Source organism: Rana temporaria, chromosome 8 (genome assembly GCF_905171775.1).
Source record: "Rana temporaria chromosome 8, aRanTem1.1, whole genome shotgun sequence".
NCBI lineage: Eukaryota > Metazoa > Chordata > Amphibia > Anura > Ranidae > Rana > Rana temporaria.
This window is the reverse complement of record NC_053496.1, coordinates 162,867,164-162,891,885: the sequence shown is the minus strand read 5'-3', so window position 1 is coordinate 162,891,885 and position 24,722 is coordinate 162,867,164. Positions and strand designations below refer to the sequence as shown.

The window sequence follows — 24,722 nt, the reverse complement described above, 5'->3', positions numbered from 1 at the left end:
AAAACACAGATTTTTACATACTGTCCCTGGTTTTACTGAGCCTGGTAACCCGGATGGGGCCCCCTAGCGGCATGGGGCCCTCGGGCAGTGCCCGAGTGACTCAATGGTCAGTCCGCCCCTGCATGGACACTTTATCATCCACTTTGGGACTTTTTTGTTTACTATTCGTCCTATGCATATATTACACAGTATTGCTGCACTTTGCACAATATTTTTGGCATTTTATCACTAAGTGAATTTTCACTTTGGAATATTTATTTATGTATTATTGATTTACTCAATTTATACGCTGATCACTTTTTATCACCTCTACCTGTATAGCTGTCTGCCTATTATTTTGTCTCTGAGTCTGCCAATTGCTATTGCATATGCCTAATGGTGTCATGGCCCTAAACCCTCTCTCCCTCAGTTCTTGTTAAGAGACAATAAATCTCTTTTGTTTGCATTCAAGAAGTGACTGGCACCGGTGTTTTCAACTTGAATTACACCCACCATGCCTAGTAACCCATATTGTGAGGAAGGATGTCAGCTCTCCCTCACTCTGGAGGTCCACATTAGGCATTTGGAGGTCGGGGATGTCGCTAATAATATAATAATTGTTAGTCCATAAAGTGTCCAAACATAAAGAAATCCTTGAAATTGTGTCTCTTGGGGTAATAGATGACAGAAACACCAAAATTGCACCTTCCACTGTTAAAATAAAAGATATGCCCTTACCGAATAGCTAGACTCCACGTTATAGGAGCCTAGTAAGACATTGCTTCCAATGGATGGATCTTCATGTTATAGGAGCCTAAGACTTATATTCACACATCATTGGAGTCTAGCTATCCGGTAAGGGCACACTTTTTATATTCCTGGTGGAAGGTGCACTTTTGGTGTTTCTGTCATCTATCACCCCAAGAGACACGATTTCAAGGATTTTTTCATGTTTGGAAACTTTATGGCATGGGCATGCATGGCTTCCAGTGGCACTGGGTCATTGGTGTATTTATATATATATATATATATATATATATATATATATATATATACACACACAGACCTTGTTGTCACAATATGAAATCTGTGTGTATGTGTATATATATATATATAGTGAGGGTGGGATTCTGTGCTATGTGTGCTGAGTTACACCATATTCTGGAGAGAAAGACACACTAATTGCACAGCTGTGTGTTCAGCTATTTAGTTCTGACCTGACTATGGCTCAGGGCCCCACCCAACAGACAGGAAGTCTGTTCCCGGGAATCAGGTGGATTCCCAAATCTCTCTGAGTGTCAGAGATGCTGCATGGGGACAGCTAAAGCATGCATATCTGCAGGAGGCAGATGTCATTTGATGATTGAACAGCAAGACGCTGACAGGAGTAAGCTAGTTGTGTGCTTAACTCTAGAAAACTGGTTGTTCTGAAGGAACAGAACCTTAGGCCTAAGCTAGAGGTCTGAAACTGCCGGATGGCAAGTGTGAAAGCCAGGAGGGTAATCTATTGAGTTTGCAAGATGCAGGAATGGTGGAACCCCCTGCGAGGGCTGCTAATGTATTTGTGAACTTTTGTGCTTTTAAATAAAAGTGGGCTACCAGGCCTTTAAAAACTCAGTTCTGGACTGGCGCACTCACTGGAAAACACATCTATCGCTGGAGTCTAATAACCCCAATCTTACAATATATATATATACACACACACACACACACACACACACACACACACACACACACAACAGTCCTTTTGGGTCCAGGGCAGTGCCATGGATAGGGCCTACCTGCCTCCTAGTGGTAGTGGTGGGGCACCCCATTTCCCCAACTTGGGCATAGTTTTTTCCTGAAATCAGCACTGTTTGGTATGTTAAGCTGGCCATGCATGGACTGAATTTAATCTGATTCCTGATGTATTCCTGATGTATCAACCAAAACTCTAGCTACGGCAGCCTGCTGTACCATGTACTTGTATGAGAAATGTACTTGTACGAGAAAGTATCCTGTTCTCTTTTTATTGCTTCCTGCTGTTCCTGCCAGTTCCTCTGCTTTCCTATTAAAAAAATTACCACGCTAAGCAGGAGAGCACAGCATGGTCAGTTCTCTATCTGTGCTGGGAACTCAGCCTGCTCTCCTCCAATTATCAGACTTGTCCTGACCCCCCCCCCCATTGCACAGCCATTCACTGAGAAGCTCAGTGTGTTGCTGCTTCTTCTCCCCCCATCGCTTATGCAGCTTAGAACAGAGGGAATGTGATCACATTGTTGTCTTTCATTTCTATTTTAAACTGAATGTTTTTTTTTTACAAGGTGATCATTTACAATCACTTTAAAATCAACCACAAAAATGTGGAGTCTCCCACCCCCACAAACATACGAATGTAAATGCATGTGTAGCGCCGGGTTACTTCTAAGTACTGGTGCTGACAAAATTTTAGGGGTGATCAGAGTGTAAGTGACTCTGATCTAAATTTACATTGCAGAAAAGGGTCTCTGTTTCGGCTTGGCTGTGCTGTGTGCCCATTCTGTTGTGGCTGGAGTGTCATACAACCTCGGGGCGACAGATGGCAGCAGTGGAGTTGAGGCTTGGGTGCCGTTTGCCAGCAGCCAATGAGGAGAGAGGCTCTCTCGCGAGGCATGCTGGGAGAGGGTACTTCTTCCGGTGTGGCACCCACCTTTAGGGTGACCACACATCACGGCTCGTTTGGAATGTTTAAGCTGTGGCGGGGCCCCAGTAATCTACTGGGTCCCCAAATTCTGAGAAGATCCAAGCGTTGTTCCTTTGAGGGGAAGCTATTCGGTGGGGAGTCCGCCTGAGGAGAGCCAAGAGAGGCTGGCCTTCCAATAGGGCCTCGATAATCCACTGGGAATCAAGGTATCCGGACACTGGGAGGGTGGACGTTAGTCACCTGTCAGTCGGTACCTAACTGAAAAAACTACCTGAGGGAGATACAGGTCCAAAGCATATTAAGGAGAATTGTTTCCATGATCTACATTACAGGGAGGGTCTGTGGCAGAAACTTTCTTCCCTTAGCATTCCGAGTGATACTCTGGCTGCCAGGTCAGTGTGAGAGGCCTGTCCAGGTACACTAAACCCACTCTGGCGAGAGTGGCGACGAAGAAACAAAGTGGTTGGAAGCAGGACTGTTTCCATATCGTTATGCCTGAGTCTGCTGTTTCTCCTCCTTCTACATCTTTACCCTCCACTGAAAGTTTTATTGTTTTACCTTGTTGGGTAAATAAAAGTGCAAGAGAAAGACACCTGCTGAGTGGATATTCCATTACTACGGCTTTCATTAACTACCCTAGACGTAGGGTTGCCACCTCATCCCTTTAAAACCGAAAACATATTAATTACACAGGTTCTCTGGCTGATTAAGGTGCTAATTAAACTCACTAGGTGCCTTATCGACATTAAATTAGCCCCAGAACCTGTGTAATTACTATGTGTTCGGGTTTAAAGGGATGAGGTGGCAACCCTACCTAGACGGCGGGGTGACAGAGGTAACAGGCCATCCCATTCAATAACCAGCGGCTCCTTCGGGGGTGAGCGCAACACATGTGTTGGGAAAATCCAAATCGCCAAGCACGCCAGAGTGGGATCAATAATTATAGGCCCATTATTCATGGCAATCTCCAACCTGATGACTTGTTGGGACTTTAAAAGCATTGCCTATTGAAAAATATAGGCTACAGAAATTTGGTGCCATTTCACGGGTGCACGTGATTTTAAGGTTTGACATGTTGGGTATCTATTTACTTGGTGCAACCACATCTTTTTTTTTTTTTTACAAAAATGTGGGTAATTTATTGTGTTAGTGTTGCTGACTTAACAGTTTTTTTTTTTTTTTTTTACAGACGAGGGGTTATGCTGTTCTATCTGTACTGCTTGGGATAAATTTGCTGCTCTTCTGTATCACCATTTCCACCTCTGTTTTTGGATGCCGGTCTCTCTCAAAAGAACAAAATGTCAACCAGGTAAGAGACGTACGAGATTACAATTAAAAAAGTGTCAAGTCAGGGGATTAGCAAAGTCTTATCACCCACCAGCTTTGGAAAACCCCTTTGCTTTGAGATCTTTGTCCTAACTCTCCACTGTGGCCTTAACTAGGATTGTGTTTAGACATCATCCTGCTCTAGGAATTTATGAATGGTAACACCACGATCTCCACCTCTTTAAAGTGGAGTTTCCATCCCAAAAATATTATTTCATTATTGTGCTCATTAGACCTAAAAAAGAAAAAAAATTTTTTTACCCATCTGGAAATGCCTGTTGCTATGTGGTCCCACGAAATTTGCCTTTGGATCCACCTAGGATTCTGACATCATCTCCCTCTAATGCTCCTGGGAAATGTGTGTCATCATTTCCCAGGATGCAGTGCGCTACCCAATTATCACTCCCCATCCAAGACTTCCAGGAAGTAAGGGCCAGATTCACCAAAGAGATACGACGGCGTATCTCCTGATACGCCGTCGTATCTCTGTGATCCGCCCGTCCTAACTATGCGGCTGATTCATAGAATCAGTTACGCATAGTTAGCCCTAAGATCCGACAGGTGTAATTGACTTACACTGTCGGATCTTAGGATGCAATTCTATGCCGGCCACTAGGTGGCGAGGCCATTGAGGTCGGCGTAGAATATGCAAATGACTAGTTACGGCGATCCACGAACGTCCGCGTTACCCGTCGCTCTAACTTCACGTAGTTTCCGTCGAGATACGCGTCGTAAAATTAGGGCTGAGCCCTAGGTGTTCTAAGCAATGTTAAGTATGGCCGTCATTCCCGCGTCGAAATTTAAAAAATCACGTCGTTTGCGTAAGTCGTCAGTGAATGGCGCTGGACGCCATTTACGTTAACATCTAAACAAATGACGTCCGTGCGACGTCATTTAGCGCAATGCACGTCGGGTAATTTTCCAGACGGAGCATGCGCAGTACGTTCGGCACGGGAACGCGCCTAATTTAAATGGACGGGCTTGCGCCGAGCGGATTTACGTTACACCGCCGCAAGTTTACAGGTAAGAGCTTTGTGTATCAGGCACTTACGCTGTAAACCTGCGGCGGTGTACCGTAAATGGGATACGTTACTCTGCCGTGGAGCAACGTAAATGTATCTGAATCTGGCCCTAAGTGCTTGTGAGCTTCACAATGCCCACAAGCAAAATGACAACGGTGTGGACTTTTGAATAACTATGCGGAGCGGCGGCGGATTGTAAAATAGTAAGTGACCGGATTTATATTATAAAAACGCATGATGAAAGGACATACATTTAAAAAAATGCCAATTGTGGTTGGAACCCCGCTTTAATTAGATTACTTTTTTAGTAACAAATATAGAAAAAAATCAATAAACCTTTAGTTTTACAACCGAGCCTCTCCAATATGACTAACAAGTATCCTCATTGGAAGATTTCCACTGTGAGGCCTCGAATACACACAACCGCTTTTCTCTCTAAAAAACAGCAAGAAAACTGCTGGCAGAGCTTTCTTGCCGAGAAAATCATTTGTGTGTATGAGGCTTTCAGGTTTCTCGTCAGGAAATCTGGCCAGAATCTCGACGAGAAAAAAAAAGAGAACCTTTTTTTTTTTCTCGTCAAGATTCTTGTCGGCCTGTTTCCAGACGAGAAACCTGAAGCCCCATACACACTATCAGTTTTCCTGCTGGTTTTCTCTTCAGGTTTACCAAAACCATGTAGTACAAGGACCTGCCTGATTGTATTCAAATTGAAACGCTTAAGGTTTGACCTCATATTAGATGGTTTTGGTAAACCTGAAGAGAAAACCATCAGGAAAACTGATAGTGTGTATGGGGCTTGAGAGTGTGTATACTTACCTGTCGACGTGGAAACCTGCACATGCTCAAAATGACTTTGACGTACAGTACAGTATGCGCGGTAGCTTCCATAGCATAGGTTGGGTGAAGCAAGATGGCGGCGACGGCATTGAATGTGACGAGCGCATTATCGTCATACGCAATGACGTCACCGTGTTCTTGCCTTTCAAGAGAACCGCGGTTCTTTTGAAAAGATCAGTGTGTACACTTGGGCGGCAAGAGATTCTTGCGAAGAATCTCGTCGGGAAAAACAGCTCATCCCTACTGTTGGGCTTTGGAGTATTGAACAGCCAATTCTCCTAAGTGAACTCTGCCTTTCTCTTATGTTTTTTTTCCACAAGTTAAGTCTGTGCATATTGTCTCTATGCCTGCCTTCTCCAGGTCTGTGCTGTTTTCTTCTCAGTTTTCCCCTTGGGGTTTGGGGCTGTCTCCTACCCGGTCTCTCCCGTCTTCCCCCAAGTTGTGCCTGTTGCAAGGGCCTCCGCTATCAGAAGATAGTATACTTGGTATACTCTTCAAAACAGGCAATGCTTCTATTGATTTTCCCAGTCAAAAACAGCAACCTCCCCTCTTCTGTCAGCTTCCCAATGTCTAGGCTTGTTGGGTGAAATTTCAGCTTGTATCCCAATGGTCCCTTGGGCACACTGGCACCTACGGTAATTCCAGAAAGGTTTTCTTGCCCTAAGTAAGAGGCAACACTTGGGGCAATTGATCAGGTTATTGCCCTACATGAAGATGAGTCTGTGGTGGTGGTTGAAGAGGGACTTTCTGGTGTAATCGCCATCCTTGTGGTCAAACTCAATAAACCTAATTATGACGGATGCCAGTGAGACGGGCTGTGAAGTGGCTTGTGAGGGCTTCTGCGTTCAAGGAAAATTAGAGCCCATTCTTTTTACATTCCATTTAGCCCTTACAGCCCCAGCTGCCAGGATCAAGGGAACATCAGTCCTATTGCAGGTGGACAACAAGGCAGTAGTTGTCTACATTCAAAGACAGGGGGTACACCCAGTAGCACCCCCTCTCAGGTGTAATTCTGCCCAAGCCATAATGGGTTTAACTTCCCTCAAAGATCTGAGTGCAATCTACTTGCTGGGCAGGCTGAACATAGAAGCAGATCTTTTTCACAATTATCACCAGATTCAAACTAGTGGTCGCTGTAGTTGCAAGTCTTCCTTCAGCTGGTCCATATGTGGGTACTTACCCAAATAGATCTTTTCCCATCCTCAAGCAAATACAAATTTCTGAGGTTTCTGACTCGATTTCTGCATATGTCTTCCCTCTGTAAGCGCTCATAATGAGATTCTTGTCAAGACCAATGAGAGAGAAAGTCTTGATGATAACCATCTTACCACACTGGCCATGTAGATCCTGGTTTCGTCTCGTACTTAGTCTCATCGCCCAAGCCACAATGCATCTTCTGGCCACGTTGAATATGCTGTCACAGGGGAACCTGGTACACCCGAACTTGAGCAAGCCAGGCCTTTGAGGGTGATGGTTAAAAAGGAAGACTGGAGGACCTAGGATGTTCAACACAAGTCATTTCGATTTTGAGGTCTAGAAAACCCACTACTAATATCGTCTATTAAAATATATGGAACAGATTTGTTTCTTTTGTGATAGGAAGGAACTTTTCCCCTACCTCTCCATCTGTTTTGGATCTAATGGATTTTCTACAGACTGGCCTAGATCTGGGGTTGAGCCTAAGATCTAAAAGTACAGGTTGCGTCAATCTCGGCAAAAACAAAGGTCAAGTGGATGGAGGAACCGCTAGTTATCCAATTCCCTGTGTTCAAAATCCATCTCCCAGGAAGAGAACATTTCCCCAATAGGATTTGTCTGTGCTACTTGATTTTCAATCAAAGCAGCCTTTTGCACAACCCCCCACAGAGCATTGTTTGATGTGGGCAATTTTTCTAATAGCAGTAACCTCCAGGAGGAGAGCATGCAAACTTCAGGCCCCCAGAGCTTCAGAGCGCTATGTCTTGTGTTTCCAAGACAGGGAGAAATTGTGACCTGTGGAGCAGTTCATTCCCAAGGTGGCCAGCGAAAACATCATTTCACCTATCAGAAGCCTGGACCCTGCCTAATTTCCCAGTGTCACAGACCGATGCCTTGCACAAACTTGATATTTCCAGAACACAAAGAAATAAAAACAGCCGAAGCTTAATTTTTGGTAGCAGAAATACGCACATGGTCCCCGCCCATCCTCTCTGCCTCCTATTGAGTTTAGTAGGGTAGGGAGATGCTGTGTCGAGAGACTGAAAGAGAAAATCGGCCAAAATCCGCTGTCTCGGGCCAGGCCAGTAGAGTGAAGGCGGAGGATCTCTCCACTGCGTATCAATGGCGGAACTACCAGGGTTGCAACAGTCACAGTTGAGTTCTGCCACTGTAGGGGGTCCACCGCTGCCTGGGAGATAGTACACTGGTCATTCACAGGGACTCACAGGCACACGGTCCCCGCCCATCCTCTCTGCCTCCTATTGAGTTTTGTAGGGTGGGGAGATGCCATGTCGAGAGACTGAAAGAGAAAAATCGGCCAAAATCAGCTGTCCCGGGCCAGGCCAGGCCAGTAAAGAGTGAAGGCGGAGGAGCTCTCCACTGCTTGAGGTGTCCCCATGTCAGGATACGAGTTACTAGCAAGGAGGGGAAACCGAGTGATCTGCAAGTGAGTGACACTGATCCGATCCCTCATATCAGCACTGCAAATAATCCCACACCACCACCACTGACACTGATCGCACCTCCCCTCACACCACTGCCACTGATCCCATCCCATAACCACCAACCTTGCCACTAATGACACCCCCCACCACCACTACCAATCATCCCACCCCCCCCCCCCCACAACCACCAGACTTGCCACTGATTCCATCCCCCTTCACCATTGCCACTCATCTCATCCCACCAACACTGCTATCAATCATCCCATCCCACTGCCACTCATCCCATCCCCCACTACCACAGCTAACACTGATCCCATTTCCACCCAACTACCACTGCTGCCACTGATCCCATCCCCCACCACCACCGCTGCTGCCACTCACCCTAGGGGCGTTACTACAAGGGTCGCAATTGCAATGGCCCATGTGTTTCCCCTGTACACCTGTATAGGGAGGGGGCAGAATATAGAGGAACAAATCCCCTCCATTTTTCTTCTGTAGCTGCTAAAAGTCAGCATCTCCTCCTCTCCCTTCCATAATCATTCAGCGGCTGCAGGAGGAAAATAGAGGGGGATTTGTTCCTCTATATGCCGCCCTTCCTATCCAGGTCCTGCTGCCCCTGGGATCAGTGGGAAGGGCCCTGGCCAAGGGTTAGGGGACCCTCTATGGCTTCTTGCACCAGGGGCCCTGAAGGTTCTAGTTACGCCTCTGCTGTTTGTCATGCCAAGTGGGAAGAACAGAGGGAAGGAGACTAGAATCCAATCAGCTAAAGTTCTGGAACAGCGGGCTGTGTCCGTGTCTGCTCTGCATAAGCGAAGCGGTGTGGCCATGGACCTGTCATCCGTGGCATCAGCCAAATTAAGGTTGAATCTCTCATTGAAGGCTTATGGCGCCTGTCGAATGTTCTAAGAAAAAAACAAAAAAAAAGAAGAAGATTCGACAGAATCTTTAAAAAAATAAAAAAAATGTGACTCTTTATGTCTCTCCATGTCGAATCTTAATGTCTCTCTATGTCGACTCTTCTTCATGTCTCTATAATGTTGAATCTTTTCTCTCTATGTCGAATCTTTTCTCTTTATGTAGAATATTGGACTAATAGAGTTAAGGTTAGGCACATTCGACCGCAACAAAAACGAAAATAAAGCATTTGTTTATGTCGGATCTTTCGGTTTTCGTTTTCTGTGCTTTCGTTACCGTTTGTTAAAACGATAACGAAAATACCTGAAATTCGTAGAAAATGCATTCGGACGAAAACGAATGCACATGTCTATTGATAAGGGGGACAAAGTGTGATCCCCTCTAAGCCCCTGCAGCACCTGAAGCTGGCAGGAGTGGCAGAGCTGGCTTCTTGAGGGTAGCTGCAGGGTTTGCAGGGGGGGTCAGATCGGTGCTGAAGAGGAAGGGAGATGTATAGAGTTGCCACTTGCGCCGCCAACACCCTCCTATGTGCCAGTCCTGTCTCTCTCTCCCTCCCGCCTCCATCCTCCTCCACTGCTGTGATCAATAAACAGTGGAGACCAGGAGGAAGCACAGCCCAGGACGAAGGGTGGGAGGAGGAGCTGGCCAAACAAACGTTTTATGTTAAACCGCTGGTGATTTGTTGCTACCTTACAGGGTGGTCCTAAGCAATCAATCACCAGTTCGCTAATATGAAAAGTCACTCTGCCCCTCTGTTCAGAAATGTGCTGCCTCACAGTCTCCACTGTGGAAACAGGTAGGGTACTGCTATTAAATAGGAGGGAAAGGGGGGGGGGGGCAGAAGACAACACTATGTGTGTGTGTGTGTGGGGGGGGGGGGTGTGATGTGAAGGGGGCAGAGGAAATTGTTATGGGCAGGGTCACTTCCATAGCAGTGTCTTCTACCACCCTTCACATGACCCCCCCACCTCTCCCCATCCATGCATTCTGACTGCAACACACTCTTGATCCCTGCATTCTCACCACAGCGCACTCCCGAACCCTGCATTTTGACCACAATGCACTCCTGATCTCTGCATTCTGAGCACAACACACTCCTGATCCCTGCATTCTGATCGCAGCGCACTCCCGAACCCTTCATTTTGACCACAATGCACTCCTGAACCCTGCATTTTGATCGCAACACACTCCTATAGCCTGCATTCTGAGCGCAATGCATTCCTGATCCCTGCATTCTGACCTCAACATGCGCCTGAACACTGCATTCTGACTACAACACACTCCAAAACCCTGCACTCTCTTGTAATACTTATTTTTGTGCCACTGTGCCTGGTAATCTTTGACTTCATCAGTATTGTTTAAGGAGATCTCCATCTCTCGAAAGTTGCCTACCCCTGCCTTAGAGGATTGTTCTAAAAACCTAGTAATCAGACACTTTGGGCCAGATCCACATAGAATTAGATCGGCGCAGCATATCAGAGATACGCTACGCCGCTGTAACTTACTTTTGGCTGGTTCGAATCCTGGAAGAATTTGTGCCGTAAGTTACGGCGGCGTAGTGTATCTCTGGCGGCGTAATTCAAATCGGCGATTAGGGGCGTGATTCATTTAAATGAAGCGCGTCCCCGCGCCGAATGAACTGTGCATGCTCCGTTTCTAAATTTCCCGCCGTGCATTGCGCGAAATGACGTCGCAAGGACGTCATTTTTTAAACTTAGACATGACTTACGTCCATCCCGATTCACGGACGACTTACGCTAAAAAAAGAAAAAATTCAAATTTCGACGCGGGAACGACGGCCATACTTAACATGGCAAATCTAACTATACGCCGCAAAAAAGCAGCTTTAACTATACGCCGGAAAAAGCCGACTAGAGACGACGTAAGAGAATGCGATGGCCGCGCGTATGTTCGTGGATCGTCGGAAATAGCTAATTTGCATACCCAACGCGCAAAACGACGTGAACGCCACCCAGCGGACGCCAAAGTATTGCATCTTAGATCCGAAAGGCGTACGAGGATGTATACCTGTCGGATCTAACCCAGATGCCGTCGTATCTTGGTTTGAGGATTCAAACCAAAGATCCGACGCGGGTAATTTGAAAGTATGCCGGCGTATCAGTAGATACGCCGGCGTACTCTGTCTGTGGATCTGGCCCTTGATCTTGTTTGTTATTTTTTATTGTAGGTTATGTTCATGTTTAAGAGCTTTCCTTCTATAATTCGTATTTCTCAGAATTTTTTCCTCTAGCCTTAATGTATTTTATTTTATTGTACTTTTCTCTTCTGCAGGTGTTCGTGATACAGAATGATGTTGTCTTTGCAATGAATACTGGTGTTCCCGTTGCTCAAACTACCAATTATGCTCAACAACCACCACTGGCATATTCAGTTAATGTAGTTAAACTTTGACCAATCCATTAATAAAGAGAACCTGTCACCTACATATTTTACGGATGGATCAGCTTTCTTTTGGATTTCTCCCTAATTATTACAAATTAGTGACTTAGCAATATTAGTAAATTCTTAGATTCTGTTTCCAAAAGTGATTTCTATTGGAAAAGAAGGTTACAAGAAAGGAGTAACCTAGATGAATTCACACATTTTTAACGCATATGTAAACGTGACCCCCACTCAAAAGGTCTCACATCACTATTATATAATTACCTTATTACTTTTCTTAATGCAGATCTACCATCATATATGATGAAATGGGAGAGAGACCTTGGACTTCATTTGGAAGCATCAAATTGGGATAAAATTTGGACCGCAACAAAATCATCTTCAAAAAATATTATAGCTCTGGAGACAAACTATAAACTACTTATGCGCTGGTATTTGGTCCCTGTCAAAATTGCAAAATATGTTCCCCAATACTCTCTGCTCTGCTTTTGTGGCTGTGGTGAATTAGGAAATTATATATATTATAAGCCGGATTCAGAAAGACTTACGCCGGCGTATCTAATGATACGCCGCGTAAGTCCATGGATGCGCCGTCGTATCTATGCGCCTTATTCTTGTAATAAGATACGCCTGAAATCTGGCTCCATCCGACCGACGTAAGTCTCCTACGCCGTCGTATCTTGGGCGCATATTTACGCTGGCCGCAAGGGGTGCTTCCAATGATTTACGCGTCGAATATGCAAATGACCAAGATACACCGATTCACGAACGTACTTGCGCCCGTCGCATGAGTATACGCTGTTTACGTAAGGCGTACGTCGGGCGTAAAGATAAACCACCAAATAACTGCCGTTGGATTTTACGTCGTTTACGTAAGTCGTACGTGTATGGGGCTGGGCGTAGGTTACGTTCACGTTGAACGCATTGAGCCGTCGTATCTTCGGGAGTATATGCGACGTGATTCTGAGCATGCGCGCGCATGCGCCGTTCGTTCGGTGCTTCATTTACATGGGGTCATGATTCATTATAATACAACACGCCCACTACCTGCCTACTTTGAATTAGGCGGGCTTACGCCGGGCCCATTTACGCTACGATGCTGTAACTTAGGGAGCAAGTGCTTTGTGAATACTGGCCTTGCCTCTCTATTTTACGTCGGCGTAGCGCATATGAGCTGCGCTACGCCCGCTTAAACATGCGCCGCTCTACCTGAATCTGGGTATATATATATATATATATATATATATATATATATATATATATATATCTTATTCTTTACTTTTTTATTTTATTAATTTAATTATTATTTCTTATTATTTATTTATTTTTTATCAAATTTTTTTCACTTAACTTTTTTGCTATCACACAGGAGAAAACAATTTCCTGTGTGATAGCAATTGGAGGTGACACATTCTCTTTATTGACCCTGTCACCTCCAAAACAGGAGTCCTAGCACTGTGCTAGAACTCCTGTCACAGCTGAGATGGGAAGAGCACAGCTCTCCCCTCTCACTGTGTACATCGGCAGCAGGGACAGACTCGGTGGCCGGGGGGAGGACAGAGTCCCGAAGACAGAGCTAGCAGAGAGAGGTATGTTGGGTGGGGGGGAGAGGGGAGGACGGACGGGAGCACATATTTTACAAGTGATTTTGGCGACATCGCCGCAATCACTTGTTAACGAGCGAGCGGATTCCCCCATAACTTACCGCCCTCAACTGTATGTTCCGGGCATCGGGGGACTCCATGCCACTGCCGCCCCTTGGAGCCCTGCCACCCCAAGGCCTGGCCTCAGTGGCCTTGTGGGAAATCCGGGCCTGTATATATATATATATATATATATATATATATTGGGACTGTCCATTTACAAAACAGTTTTGGAAAGAGGTTTTTCTCATGCTCTCAACCCTATTCAATAAATCGATCAAACCGGATCCTTCATTTGCACTCCTAAATCTAAAACCGAACAATATTTCACACACTCAATTTAACCTCCTGCTACAAATCGCCACAGCAGCAAAGCAGACAATCGCCGAAGCTTGGAAAACCGCATCATTAACAATTTCTGAAAAATAGAATAAATCAAGCTATGACCCACTCAAAAAAAGAAGCCATATCCAATGATAATATCAAAATTTTTTAGAAAATTTGGAATCCTTCGGTGACCAATTTATTCTCTCCCAATTTTGACACCACATTATTAAGACCTTGGTAACACACTCATATATATATGACTACCACTATAAGAAACCTCAGGGACTTCTACTTTTATCCTCATTCTTCTTTTCTTTACCTTTCTCTCTCTTCTACTTCTTTTTAGTTTGTCTTTTATTTTTCTATACAAAACTAGTAGCTGAGTTTTTCTATTATAACTCCTTATTTATTATTAAACAATAGTTACTGATTTTCATTGATTTAATACGCACATATTAGATATACAAAAAAATATATATCTTCAATAATTTAATGATATATGTAAATTAGAAACTAAGTCCTATTATCTTCTTTTTTTTTATAGTTTCTACTAATATAACATATTATATAATAGTTACACCTGTCTTAATTTTTGAGTATGGCCTCAATTGAAACTAATAAAGTAAAAAATACAATAAATGCCATCATCCAGAATAAATGATACAGGAATGGGACCGAGTGAGCATAGGGTGAGGGCTGCTAGTGCCGTCTAACCCGTAGATGATCACCGGTCATGGGAATGTAGACTAGGACTTTTCTGGGCACTGATAACACAACAAAAGATTAACATAAAAATATTTATTAACATAAAAAAAAAAAAACATACAGTATTAAAAACATTTGAGCCAAACCCCACAATAGAAAAACAGCATTGTAAATAAAGGAAAACCGTCATGTCTGTTAAAGTGAAGAGGGCCAAGACCTCGACCGGTTTTGCGGTGATACCGCTTCTTCAGGAGGATCTGTATAATATACAATATAGTTTACATAACTAGCAACAATTTACAAAAAACAAAGTAAATATAAAATTACAGCATTTTAGTGTCATGAATACAGTCAAATGTCAAAGAAAGATGTCTATCTGCTCACCAAAAAGGGGTTCATGGACCAGGCATCGGCTCAGACAAGTATCCCCCGTGGCAAACAAGGGGGAATTATGTGACACACTCTAATAAAATAAATACATTTATTTAATGATGCTGAACAGCATAAATGGCCTAGTTGGGACCACCATGTGAAGATATAGGCAGAATAAGGAAGAAAGGGGGGGGGGAGAAAGATGGAAGGGAGGAAGGAGAAAGGAAGAAGGGTGGGGAAAGGGAGGAAAAGAAGGGAAAGGGGAAGTGAGGGAAGGTGGGGGAAATTAAAGGAGGTAAAGAGGAAGGGGGGGGAGGAAAACAAAGGGAAGGGGGAAAAAGAGAGGGGAAAGGGAGGAAGAGGAAGGAAAAAGGAGGGACGGGGGAAAAAAAGGGGGGGGGGAGAGGGGAAGGAAAAAAGTGGTAGTAGAAGGGAAAAGAATGAAAGAAAGAAGGAGGACAGGAAAGAAATAAAAAGAGGAGGGACGGGAGAGGAAAAAGGAAGGGAAAAAAGGGGGAGGGAAGGGAAAAAGAATAAGAAAGTGGAAAGAAAAAGGGGGAGGGGAGAAAAGAAAGTATAGAATCGGGGGAGGGAAGGCGAAAACAGAAAAGAAAGAAGGAAAAAAAAGGGGAAAAAGAGGGAAGGGGAAGAAATAAAGAAGGAATAGAAGGAAGAAAGAGGGGAAGGAAAGGGCACAGTGAAGGGAAGAAAAAGGGTAGGGGAAGGGAGGGGAAAAGGGAGAGTGTGGAAAGGGGGAAAAAAGAAGGGAAGGGGGGTAAAGGAAAATTGGAATGTGGAAGGAAGGGAGAAAAATGGAACCTGCACCATGCTAAAAACAATTACACCTGTCTTGTAACTATCTGGTTTCTACACCAAACATAATAAATTAAATACCAGTTATGGGTTAACATAGGTTAAACTTAAGTCTTCTTTCTTTTAATTTTGAAACGCAACTTAGACACAATTACCAAATATATGTTTTCTTAAACTGCTACTATTTATTGTAACTATGCTTATCAAATATGGATATGTTTGTAAAATTTTCAAAACTCAATAAACAAAATTGACAAGAAAAAGAAAGGGGATTATCTTTCACCTCTGTCAGTACCATTTATCAGCTCTCTGGGCCATATTCTCGAAAAATATCCGCCTGCTGCGCTTAGGGCACTTACACTCCGCTGTCCCAACTTACTGGAGCAGGTGTTGTATTCCCCAAACACTTGCTCCATAAGTTGGGACAGCGGAGTGTAAGTGTCCCGGCGTAGCCTGGCGGATCTCCAAGGGGGCGTCTTCTATTCAAATGAAGAGCGCCCCCGATGCGAAAGAACTGGGCATGCGCCGGGCTGCAAAAAGCCCAGTGCGCATGCTCCAGTTCTCGGCGGAAAATGTCAATGACGCCGACGTGTGCGTCATTGACGTAAAGTCGTATTCAAGAACGACTTACGTAAACGACGTACCCGACGAAAAAACACGACGGGGACCCGACGCCATCCGTAACATGGCCTACGCGAGACTTGCGGAAATTTAATCCTCCATATAGCAGGACTAAATTTCCGCTTACGCAAACGACGTTAGCGACGGTTACGCGACGCAAACTAGTTCGGGAATCGGCGTAGAAGGATCATTTGCATATGCAAATGACTCCTTCACGTAAATGCCATCTAGCGGCGGCCGGCGTCATTGCATTTAAGATCCGCCAGTGTAAGTGACTTACAGATGGCGGATCTTAAGTGTATCTATGCAAAAATGATTCTGAGAATCAGGAGCATAGATACACTGGCCAAAAAAGGGAGTTACGATGGAGTATCTGACTTACTCCATCGTAACTTCACTGAGAATATGGCCCTCTATGCTTAGTCCTTCACAGGGCTTTTTTTCTCAGAGAATAAGTGCAGGAACTCCCTCCTGAGTCACTTCTTGTCTTTGCCCCCTACCCACCTCCAAGCAACATCCCTTAGTTTCACCCCTACCCACCTCCCAGTACCACCCCTTTTAGAGAATACAGAACCATTTTCTGGTGATAAGCAATTTGTATGGAATTTGTTAATAAGAACAGCAGTAAAGTAGATCCCCTGTAGCCAGCAATGATAGACTCTTCCCAGCAACAATTGATTCCCCCAGCAACGATAGAACCCCCCCAGCAGCATCAGCAGATTTTCTAGCATCAGTCCAGCATTAATAGACTCTCCAGCACCAGTAACCATTCCCTCAATAGTAAATCAATCCAGCAACAATTGGAACGATGGTGTGTACGCACATCAGACCATCAGGCCACTTCAGCGGTGAACCGATGGAAATGGCCCATCGGACCATTCCCATCGGTTTGGAACGACCGTGTGTACGCGGCCTGAGAGTGCTTGTTTCTCTATTGCCTCTCCAGCATGTGAATACTCACAATTTTGAGTAGGAGTCCTACACCAAAAGGAGAGTATTTGGTTGTTCACCTCCTGAGCGCATGCACTAATGGAACATTTGTGAGCTAGAAGGCATATATTCTGCCATTGCCCATATGTCAAAGAACGATTTTATTATTTTTCCCAGTGTTGTTCGAACATTTAGGTTTCTCAAGGGCAGAGTATATTAAAAAAAAAATCTGATTGTTTTTTTGGCCCTTTATGTATACAAATTGTTGCAGTTGAATCAGAAAATTTTGGATTTGCAACCAAAGTATGTTTCCCATCACTGTTCAAGCCTCATTTTCTTCTCTAGGCAAGAGGTGAAGAATGCTAAAGGGGGATTCCAATCTTGCCAATGGCAAAAGAATTTAGAGGAATTTCCATGTGGAAAATTGTATAATCACCTTTCCGTATTTTCCTTTCCTGAAGCATCCTATGGCAGCACACACACTGGGTTGTGACTCCACCCCCACAACCTAATAGGACTGGTTATCTATAAGTTTTGAAGAGGAGTCCACCGCTGCATTCTCAGTAACTATCACCTTAAATGGGTGGGTGTCTGTGTGCTGCCATAGGATGCATCAGGAAAGGAAAAAATACGGAAAGGTGAGTATACAATTTTCCATTTTCCTGTTGCATCATGGCAGCACACACACTGGGAAATAACTCGCTACATGGGTGGGTGCTTTAGAAGTGTAGCACCTGTGTACTTATCAGTACAGGTGCTATGTTAAATTTAGTGGGATGAGAGACTTGCTTGCTCTCATCTATGTTGATTTATTTAAATTTGGCTGTCGCCAGCCCTGAACTGTTAAAAAAACAAAGTTACAGCACGTCACCTTCCCGACGTACGTTTCGTCATAAAATTGACGTCGTCTGGGGCACTAGACAACGTCAATTTTATGACGAAACGTACGTCGGGAAGGTGACGTGCTAACGGATGATGTGACGATCCGAGTGGAACGGGCGTTCGAGTAAGCCAGCCGGCTTTACAATTTTCCATGCTTTTAGCCATCTGTTTTTCTGTAAGTGCATTATTTATTAAACTTGGGAGGATTTTTTAAGCGTACGTCACCATGTGGGCTCCTTTATTCCTTTTTGGCTAATCATCACTGGTGTAATATCTGGAGGGTCTGTAGGACATCAGAGTCAGCAGTCGGTCCATACAAAGGCCCTGGCTAGGGTGTATAACCACAAGCTCATATTACTTTGCTTCTGGTAAGCCTTCAATTTACTAGGTGATCTGGTGGTGGTGGCACTCTTGCTAGTGATAGTCATATTTGTTCATGTTTATTTTGCAATTCTTAACTATGCATATATTTGTTTTGACACACACAACCTGCTGACGATCCATTTGGAGGTTCCCTCAACTGGTTCCTACCCGGTGTGGACTTCACAAAGGCCCAGGCTGGGGTTTACAGCCGCAGGCTCGTTATGCTTGCCTTCTGGTAAGCCTCCATATTGTAAAGGTGTTATTTCTGGTGGTGGTAGCCCTGAACTGTTCCCTGGGTCATTCTGTGCTTCAGAGATGCCGTTTCCATCTCTGGATGGCAGGTGGCGCCAGAGGGAGTCCAGGCAGAGCCGCTTCTTCCCAGCAGCCAATTAGAGGAGTTTTCCCTTGCGGAGCATGCTGGGGGGAGGAATTTCTGTGGCGGAGGCCGTGGTTCAGGGTTCTTTGCGGGTTCCTGGTTCCAGGTGCAGCACCCACCTTTAGGGTGTGCGCACATCACGGGCCCCGGCGATATGGCCTACCAGGCCGGGGGCACATGCTACGCGGAGTTCCTGACTCTGGCAACTGATGCAAAGGGACCCCAGTGACTTACTGGGTTCCCCATACCTCATCAAGGAGATCCCAAACGAGTTGTGCTGTTCGATGGGGAGTCGGTCTGAGGTGAGCCCGGAGGCAGGTGATCCAACAGTGCTTAGACGAACCATTGGGGATCTGAGTGGCCGGACACTGACAGGTTGTATGCTGCAAACTGTCAGTCGGAGACTCATGGATAAAAAGTCTACCTGAGGGAGATTCAGGCCAATTATCAACGGGGAGGATTCGCTGTTCTTGATGTACTAGGCCTGTGGCAGAGGTCTCTTACAAATCCTAAATTCCAAATAGAGCCAGGTCTGTGGCAGACCTGTTCCTCCCCAAAAAGTTCTAAGTGACGCTCTGGCTGCTAGGCCTGTGAGAGGGGTCTGTCCAGGGGCACTTTACCCACTCCGGCTGGAGTGGCGACGAGACAAGTGTGATCATTGGAGGCAGGACTGCTTCCTTATCCATCGCCTGAATCTGCAAAGTTTATTCTCCTTTCACCAACCTATCCTATCTACCTTGAGTTGACTGTTGGTCGTGTTGGACCAGAAATAAAAGCATTGAAAACGTCAACTATCTGTCTGGACATTCCATCACTGCTCTCATCACCGTCATCATCCCTAGACACATCACAGAGGTAACTTAAATATGCCATACCAAATCTAACCAGCGGCTCCTCCGGGGGTAGCGCTACAGAAGATTTTTTATTTTTATCCACAGGGTATAAAAGAATTAGATTGAATAATTGATTTTCCAAATTCAACCGTTGTTAATTGAGCAGGATCTATTCTGTAGTGCGACATGAACGTGGTTCTAGAGGACCAAGTTGCTGCCTTGCATATCGTTTCTGAAGACACTCTACAGTATGCTGCCCAAAAGGTTGCCACTGCCCTAGTCGAGTGAGCCTTTAGTTTGTCGTATTTGGAGGAGCTGCACTATGTATACTCTCTTGATGTTTTTTATTAGCCAAGAGGCTATTGTCCTTGAAGAAGCTGCCTAACCTCTTTTAGCGTTGTGCGGTATAACTAGAAGATTCTCTGCTTTCCTTAATGGGTTAGTAGCCTCCAAGTATACAGAAAAAACAGACTTGATATCCAATGGGTGTGAGAATACGCGGTGATGTGGCGGCGACGGTGACGCCGCGACGTGCGCGCACCAGGAAGTTCAATGCTTCCACGCATGCGTCGAATCACTTCGACGCATGCGTGGGATTTCGGGCCAGTGGACATGTCCGATGAGTCGTACTGACCATCGGACATGTCCGACGGACAGGCTTCCAGCGGACAAGTTTCTTAGCATGCTAAGAAACTTTTGTCCGCTGGAAACCTGTCCGCTGGAAACCTGTCCGACCGACCAGTTTCAGCGGACATGTTCGGTCGTGTGTACAAGGCCTTAGAGTGCTAGAACCTAGACCTCTTTCTATGCCTAGTTGCAAAAATGTGAGAATTTGTGATGCTGTAGGAGAGAGTGGATCCCAGGACTGTTGCTGTGCAAATGCAGTGAATCTTTCCCACACTCTGTTGTAAGTGCTGTTAGTTGACTTCTTTCTGGCCACCCCCCTAAGTGAACACCCTTGATCTAGAAGCCTCTCCCTTTCAATGCCATTAGTTGTAGGTTCTCTGGTGCTGGGTGCAAGAACTGGCCTTGTGAGAGTAAATCCGGGGTTACTGGAAAAAGTAATGAGTCATCCATATTCAGCTGTAGAATGGTCATGAACCATGGCCTCCTTGGCCAGAATGGTATTACCGCTATGACTGTTGAGGTCGAGATTCTCAGTCTGGCCATAAATCTGGCTATTAGAGGAATTGGAGGAAATATATATCCCAGACGAAAATTCCATGGCTGGTGGAGACTGTCGATTCCTATCGCCGTTGGATAGGCGGCTCTCACCAGGAATTTGGGACACTTGTTCAATGGGGTTGCTGCCAGGTCGATATGGGGGGGAACCCCATCTGTGTGTCAGGAGAGAAAAAGCTTTATGACTCAGGGACCATTCGTTGTTCGAGATGAATATTCTGCTTAGATTGTCTGAAAGTTGGTTCTGTACTGCTGGGACGTATACTGTTTTTAGGTCTGCCAGATGTATCTGAGCCCAGTCGAGGATAGGATGCACTTCCTTCATGATTGTGTTGCTCTTGGTGCCATCTTCTCTCTGAATGTAATTTACAGCCACTGTATTGTCCATGCGTAGCAGGACACTTCTCCCTGTGAGGAATCGGCTGAACACTAGGAGGGCCTGGAAAGCGGCTCTGAACTCCAGGATTTTTGAGACTACGCCATGTGTTTGGAAATACCAACATCCCTGTGCCGCATGATCCCGATCATGGGCTCCCCATCCCTGAAGACTGGCATCTGATGTGTTTATTTCCAGCTGGGGAGGAGCAATGGGTTGATGGCATTTTAGGTTGCTGACTCGTGTCCACCACCATGCAGGGTGTTTCACAGATTTGTTGATAACGATCAGTTGACTCATTGATATTCCATTCTATTGTTTCAGGAATAAATTCTGGAATTTTCTTTGTATGCCACTGGGACCACTGGACCACTAGAAAGGTGGCAGACATTGATCTCAAGATTCTCAGGCACGTTCTGGCAGGAAGATGTACTGTACTCCTTATCATCTGAACTACCGGTCCTATTTTTTCTTGGGGAAGTCCTACCGTATTGGAGTTGGTGTTTAGTTCCGCTCCCAAATAGATCATTGTTTGAGCTGGATCCAAACTGCTTTTCTTGCAATTTATTATCCACCCGAATTGTTGCAGTGTGGAGATTAGTATTCCTCGATGGTGGAGCAGAGACATTTGGCTGTCGGCTAGGAGGAGCCGAGATAGTGGTGGTAGTCATTGGTAGTAAAATTGTCATGAAAGTTCTGGGAGCAGTCGATATTCCATACAGGAGACTCTGGAATTGAAAATGTTGCTGTCCTACTGCAAAACATAGGTATTTTTGATAGGCTTGGTGTATAGGAACATGTAGATAGGCGTCAGACAAATCTATTGATAGCATCCAATTTTTTACATTCACTGCCAGTAATATGGATTGTAGACTGTCCATTTTTAAAAGGGTTTGCAAAGGATTTTAAATAAAAAATAAACAACGGTGATTAAATACCAACAAAAGAAAGCTACATTTTTGAAAAAAAAATGGACAAACATTTCATTTGGGTACAGTGTTGTATGACTGAGTAATTGTCATTCAAAATGTGAGAGCACCGGAAGATGAAAATTGGTCTGGTTATTAAGGGGGTTTAAGTGCCCAGTAGTCAAGTGGTTAAGGTGAAAAAACATCCGACAATACCGGCCCCCCACCCCCCCGTTATACTTACTTGACGCTTTGAAAGTCCTGTGCTCGCCCCCGGCATCCTCTTCGCTGTTGAGCCTGGCCGTTGATTGGCTACAGTGGATGGATTGAAAGCAGCGCAGCCATTGGCAGGTGCTGCTGTTAATCACATCCAATGACGCGCCGGGGGCGGGGCCGAGTGATACAGTCGACGGCTATGGCCGCCGCTGTATCACGGGAGCGCGCCCGCAAGGATTTAACACCTTCATGCGTGCGAGCTTGCATGGTGTTGAGTCCTTGCGGGGGGGAGCCGAGACAGCCGCCGAGGGACCCCAGAAGACCAGGTTCGGGGCCACTCTGTGCAAAACGAGCTGCACAGTGGAGGCAAGTATAACATGTTTGTTATTTTTTTTTCTTTAGTGATCCTTTAAGGCTGGACCACCCGCTCCCTCCTCCAACAAAATCTTGTTGTCCAGCAAGGTTGCCCAGAGCAGTAATGAGCTAATAAATAAATGCAGGAGACAAGTGACAGACAAAGCTGCATCACTATCAAGTCATTTAAGTTTGCCAATTAGACTGACCTAGGTCATTAGAGGTCCTGCAGCACATTTGCAAACTATTTAGGATACAAACACTTTGAGCAACTGGTCAGTTCACTTTTTTTTTATAGTTCATATGTTAAATAAATGCACTTAGTGATTGCATGACATAAGCCCTACCTGTTCCACATACCTGCACCAGCACAGCTATGTATATCCTGATACTATCGTCACAAAGACAACAAAGCTAAAAGGTAATGTGAGAAGCTGTATGGACTGTGAGATCTGATCTGACAACTAAAAAGGAACTTAAGAGACAAAAGCTGCAGTTCCACAGTCAAAGGTTTCTGAGCAGCTACGCCAACATGTGAGTACCTACAGTATGTATTGTACGTATATATATATATAGCCCTGACCTATAACATGGCACTTTAAGCTTTAATCTTTTTATAGTTCTTCCTCTAATTTATATCATATCTAGTGAGTGTGTCCACAAGCATTTCCCTTTCCTTTTTGCGACAGCCTTGGACTAAAATTAGTCATGCCAATGTACACTGCATTAGAGATTTCTGCTGTAGTCACTGCTGTCGCTTAGGAATATATTCAAATTAAGATTATACAAAAAAAGTCTACATGATGTGTACAGCGCAAGGAGAGAAAACATGAACTACGTAAAGAAAAAAGTGTATTTTTTTTTAACAAAATCATTTTGTGATCCTGTTTTACTTTATAGTACACAAATAGGGATTCTTTTGTGACAGCTTAGTTCTAGGTTATATATAGATATAGGGGCAGATCCACAAAGCGAGTACGCCGGTGTACTTTCAAATTTCACGCGTCGTATCTTTGCTTTGAATCCTCAAAACAAGATAGGACGGCATCTGGGTTAGATCCGACAGGCGTACGTCTTCGTACGCCTTCGGATCTAAGATGCAATTCTTCGGCGTCCGCTGGGTGGCGTTCCCGTCGTAATCCGTGTCGAGTATGCAAATTGGCTATTTCCGATGATCCACGAACGTACGAGCGGCCGTCGCATTCTTTCACAGCGTCTCTAGTCGGCTTTTTCCGGCGTATAGTTAAAGCTGCTGTTTGGTGGCGTACAGTTAAACCTGATATGTTAAGTATGGCCGTCGTTCCCGTGTTTAATTTGAATTTTTTTTTTTCGTTTGCGTAAGTCGTCCGTGAATCGGGATGGACGTAATTTACGTCCACGTCAAAACAATGACGTCCTTGCGACGTCATTTAGCGCAATGCACGGCTGGAAATTTAGGGACGGCGCATGCGCAGTTCGTTCGGCGTGGGGACGCGCTTCATTTAAATGAAACACGCTCCCTACTCGCCGATTTGAATTAGGCGCCGTTACGCCGCGAGAGATACACTACGCTGCCGTAACTTACGGCGCGAATTCTTTCAGGATTCAAACCAAAAAAGTAAGTTACGGCGGCGTAGCGTATCTCAGATACGCTGCGCCGGGGCAGATCTTTGTGGATCTGCCCCATACTGTCTATATACGAGGGGCGTTCAAGTCAAACTGGGACTTTTGAGTCTATATATATATATACACCAAAAAAATAATAATTTCAAGGAGTGGAAATTGCATTTATTTTTCGACATACTCGAGTATAAGCTGATCCAAATATAAGCCGAGGCACCTAATTTTACCCCAAAAAACTGGGAAAACGTATTGACTCGAGTATAAGCCAAGGGTGTCCATCTGCATGCCTCACTGTGTCAATGTGCATGCCTCACAATGTCCATGCCTCACCGTGTCCATTACTAGACTGACGTTTAACATGGGAGTCTATGGAAGGGGTGCCCAGCTTTGAAAAATCGGTGCTCCCCAGCCGTAGATCCCCCAGACAAACTTT

General features: G+C 45.0%; 1 protein-coding gene across 1 annotated transcript in view; it reads left to right on the top strand.

Moving 5' to 3' along the window:
* The window catches only part of LOC120909305 (membrane-spanning 4-domains subfamily A member 4D-like), a 71,021-nt gene extending 59,192 nt beyond the window's left edge, over positions 1–11,829 (top strand). Inside the window, exons 6-7 of the mRNA XM_040321053.1 lie at positions 3,831–3,950; positions 11,676–11,829. Of these exons, the coding sequence (XP_040176987.1) occupies positions 3,831–3,950; positions 11,676–11,795 (240 nt within the window). The 3' untranslated portion in view covers positions 11,796–11,829. The remainder of the gene's footprint in view (positions 1–3,830; positions 3,951–11,675) is intronic.
* Positions 11,830–24,722: the final 12,893 nt, after the last annotated feature.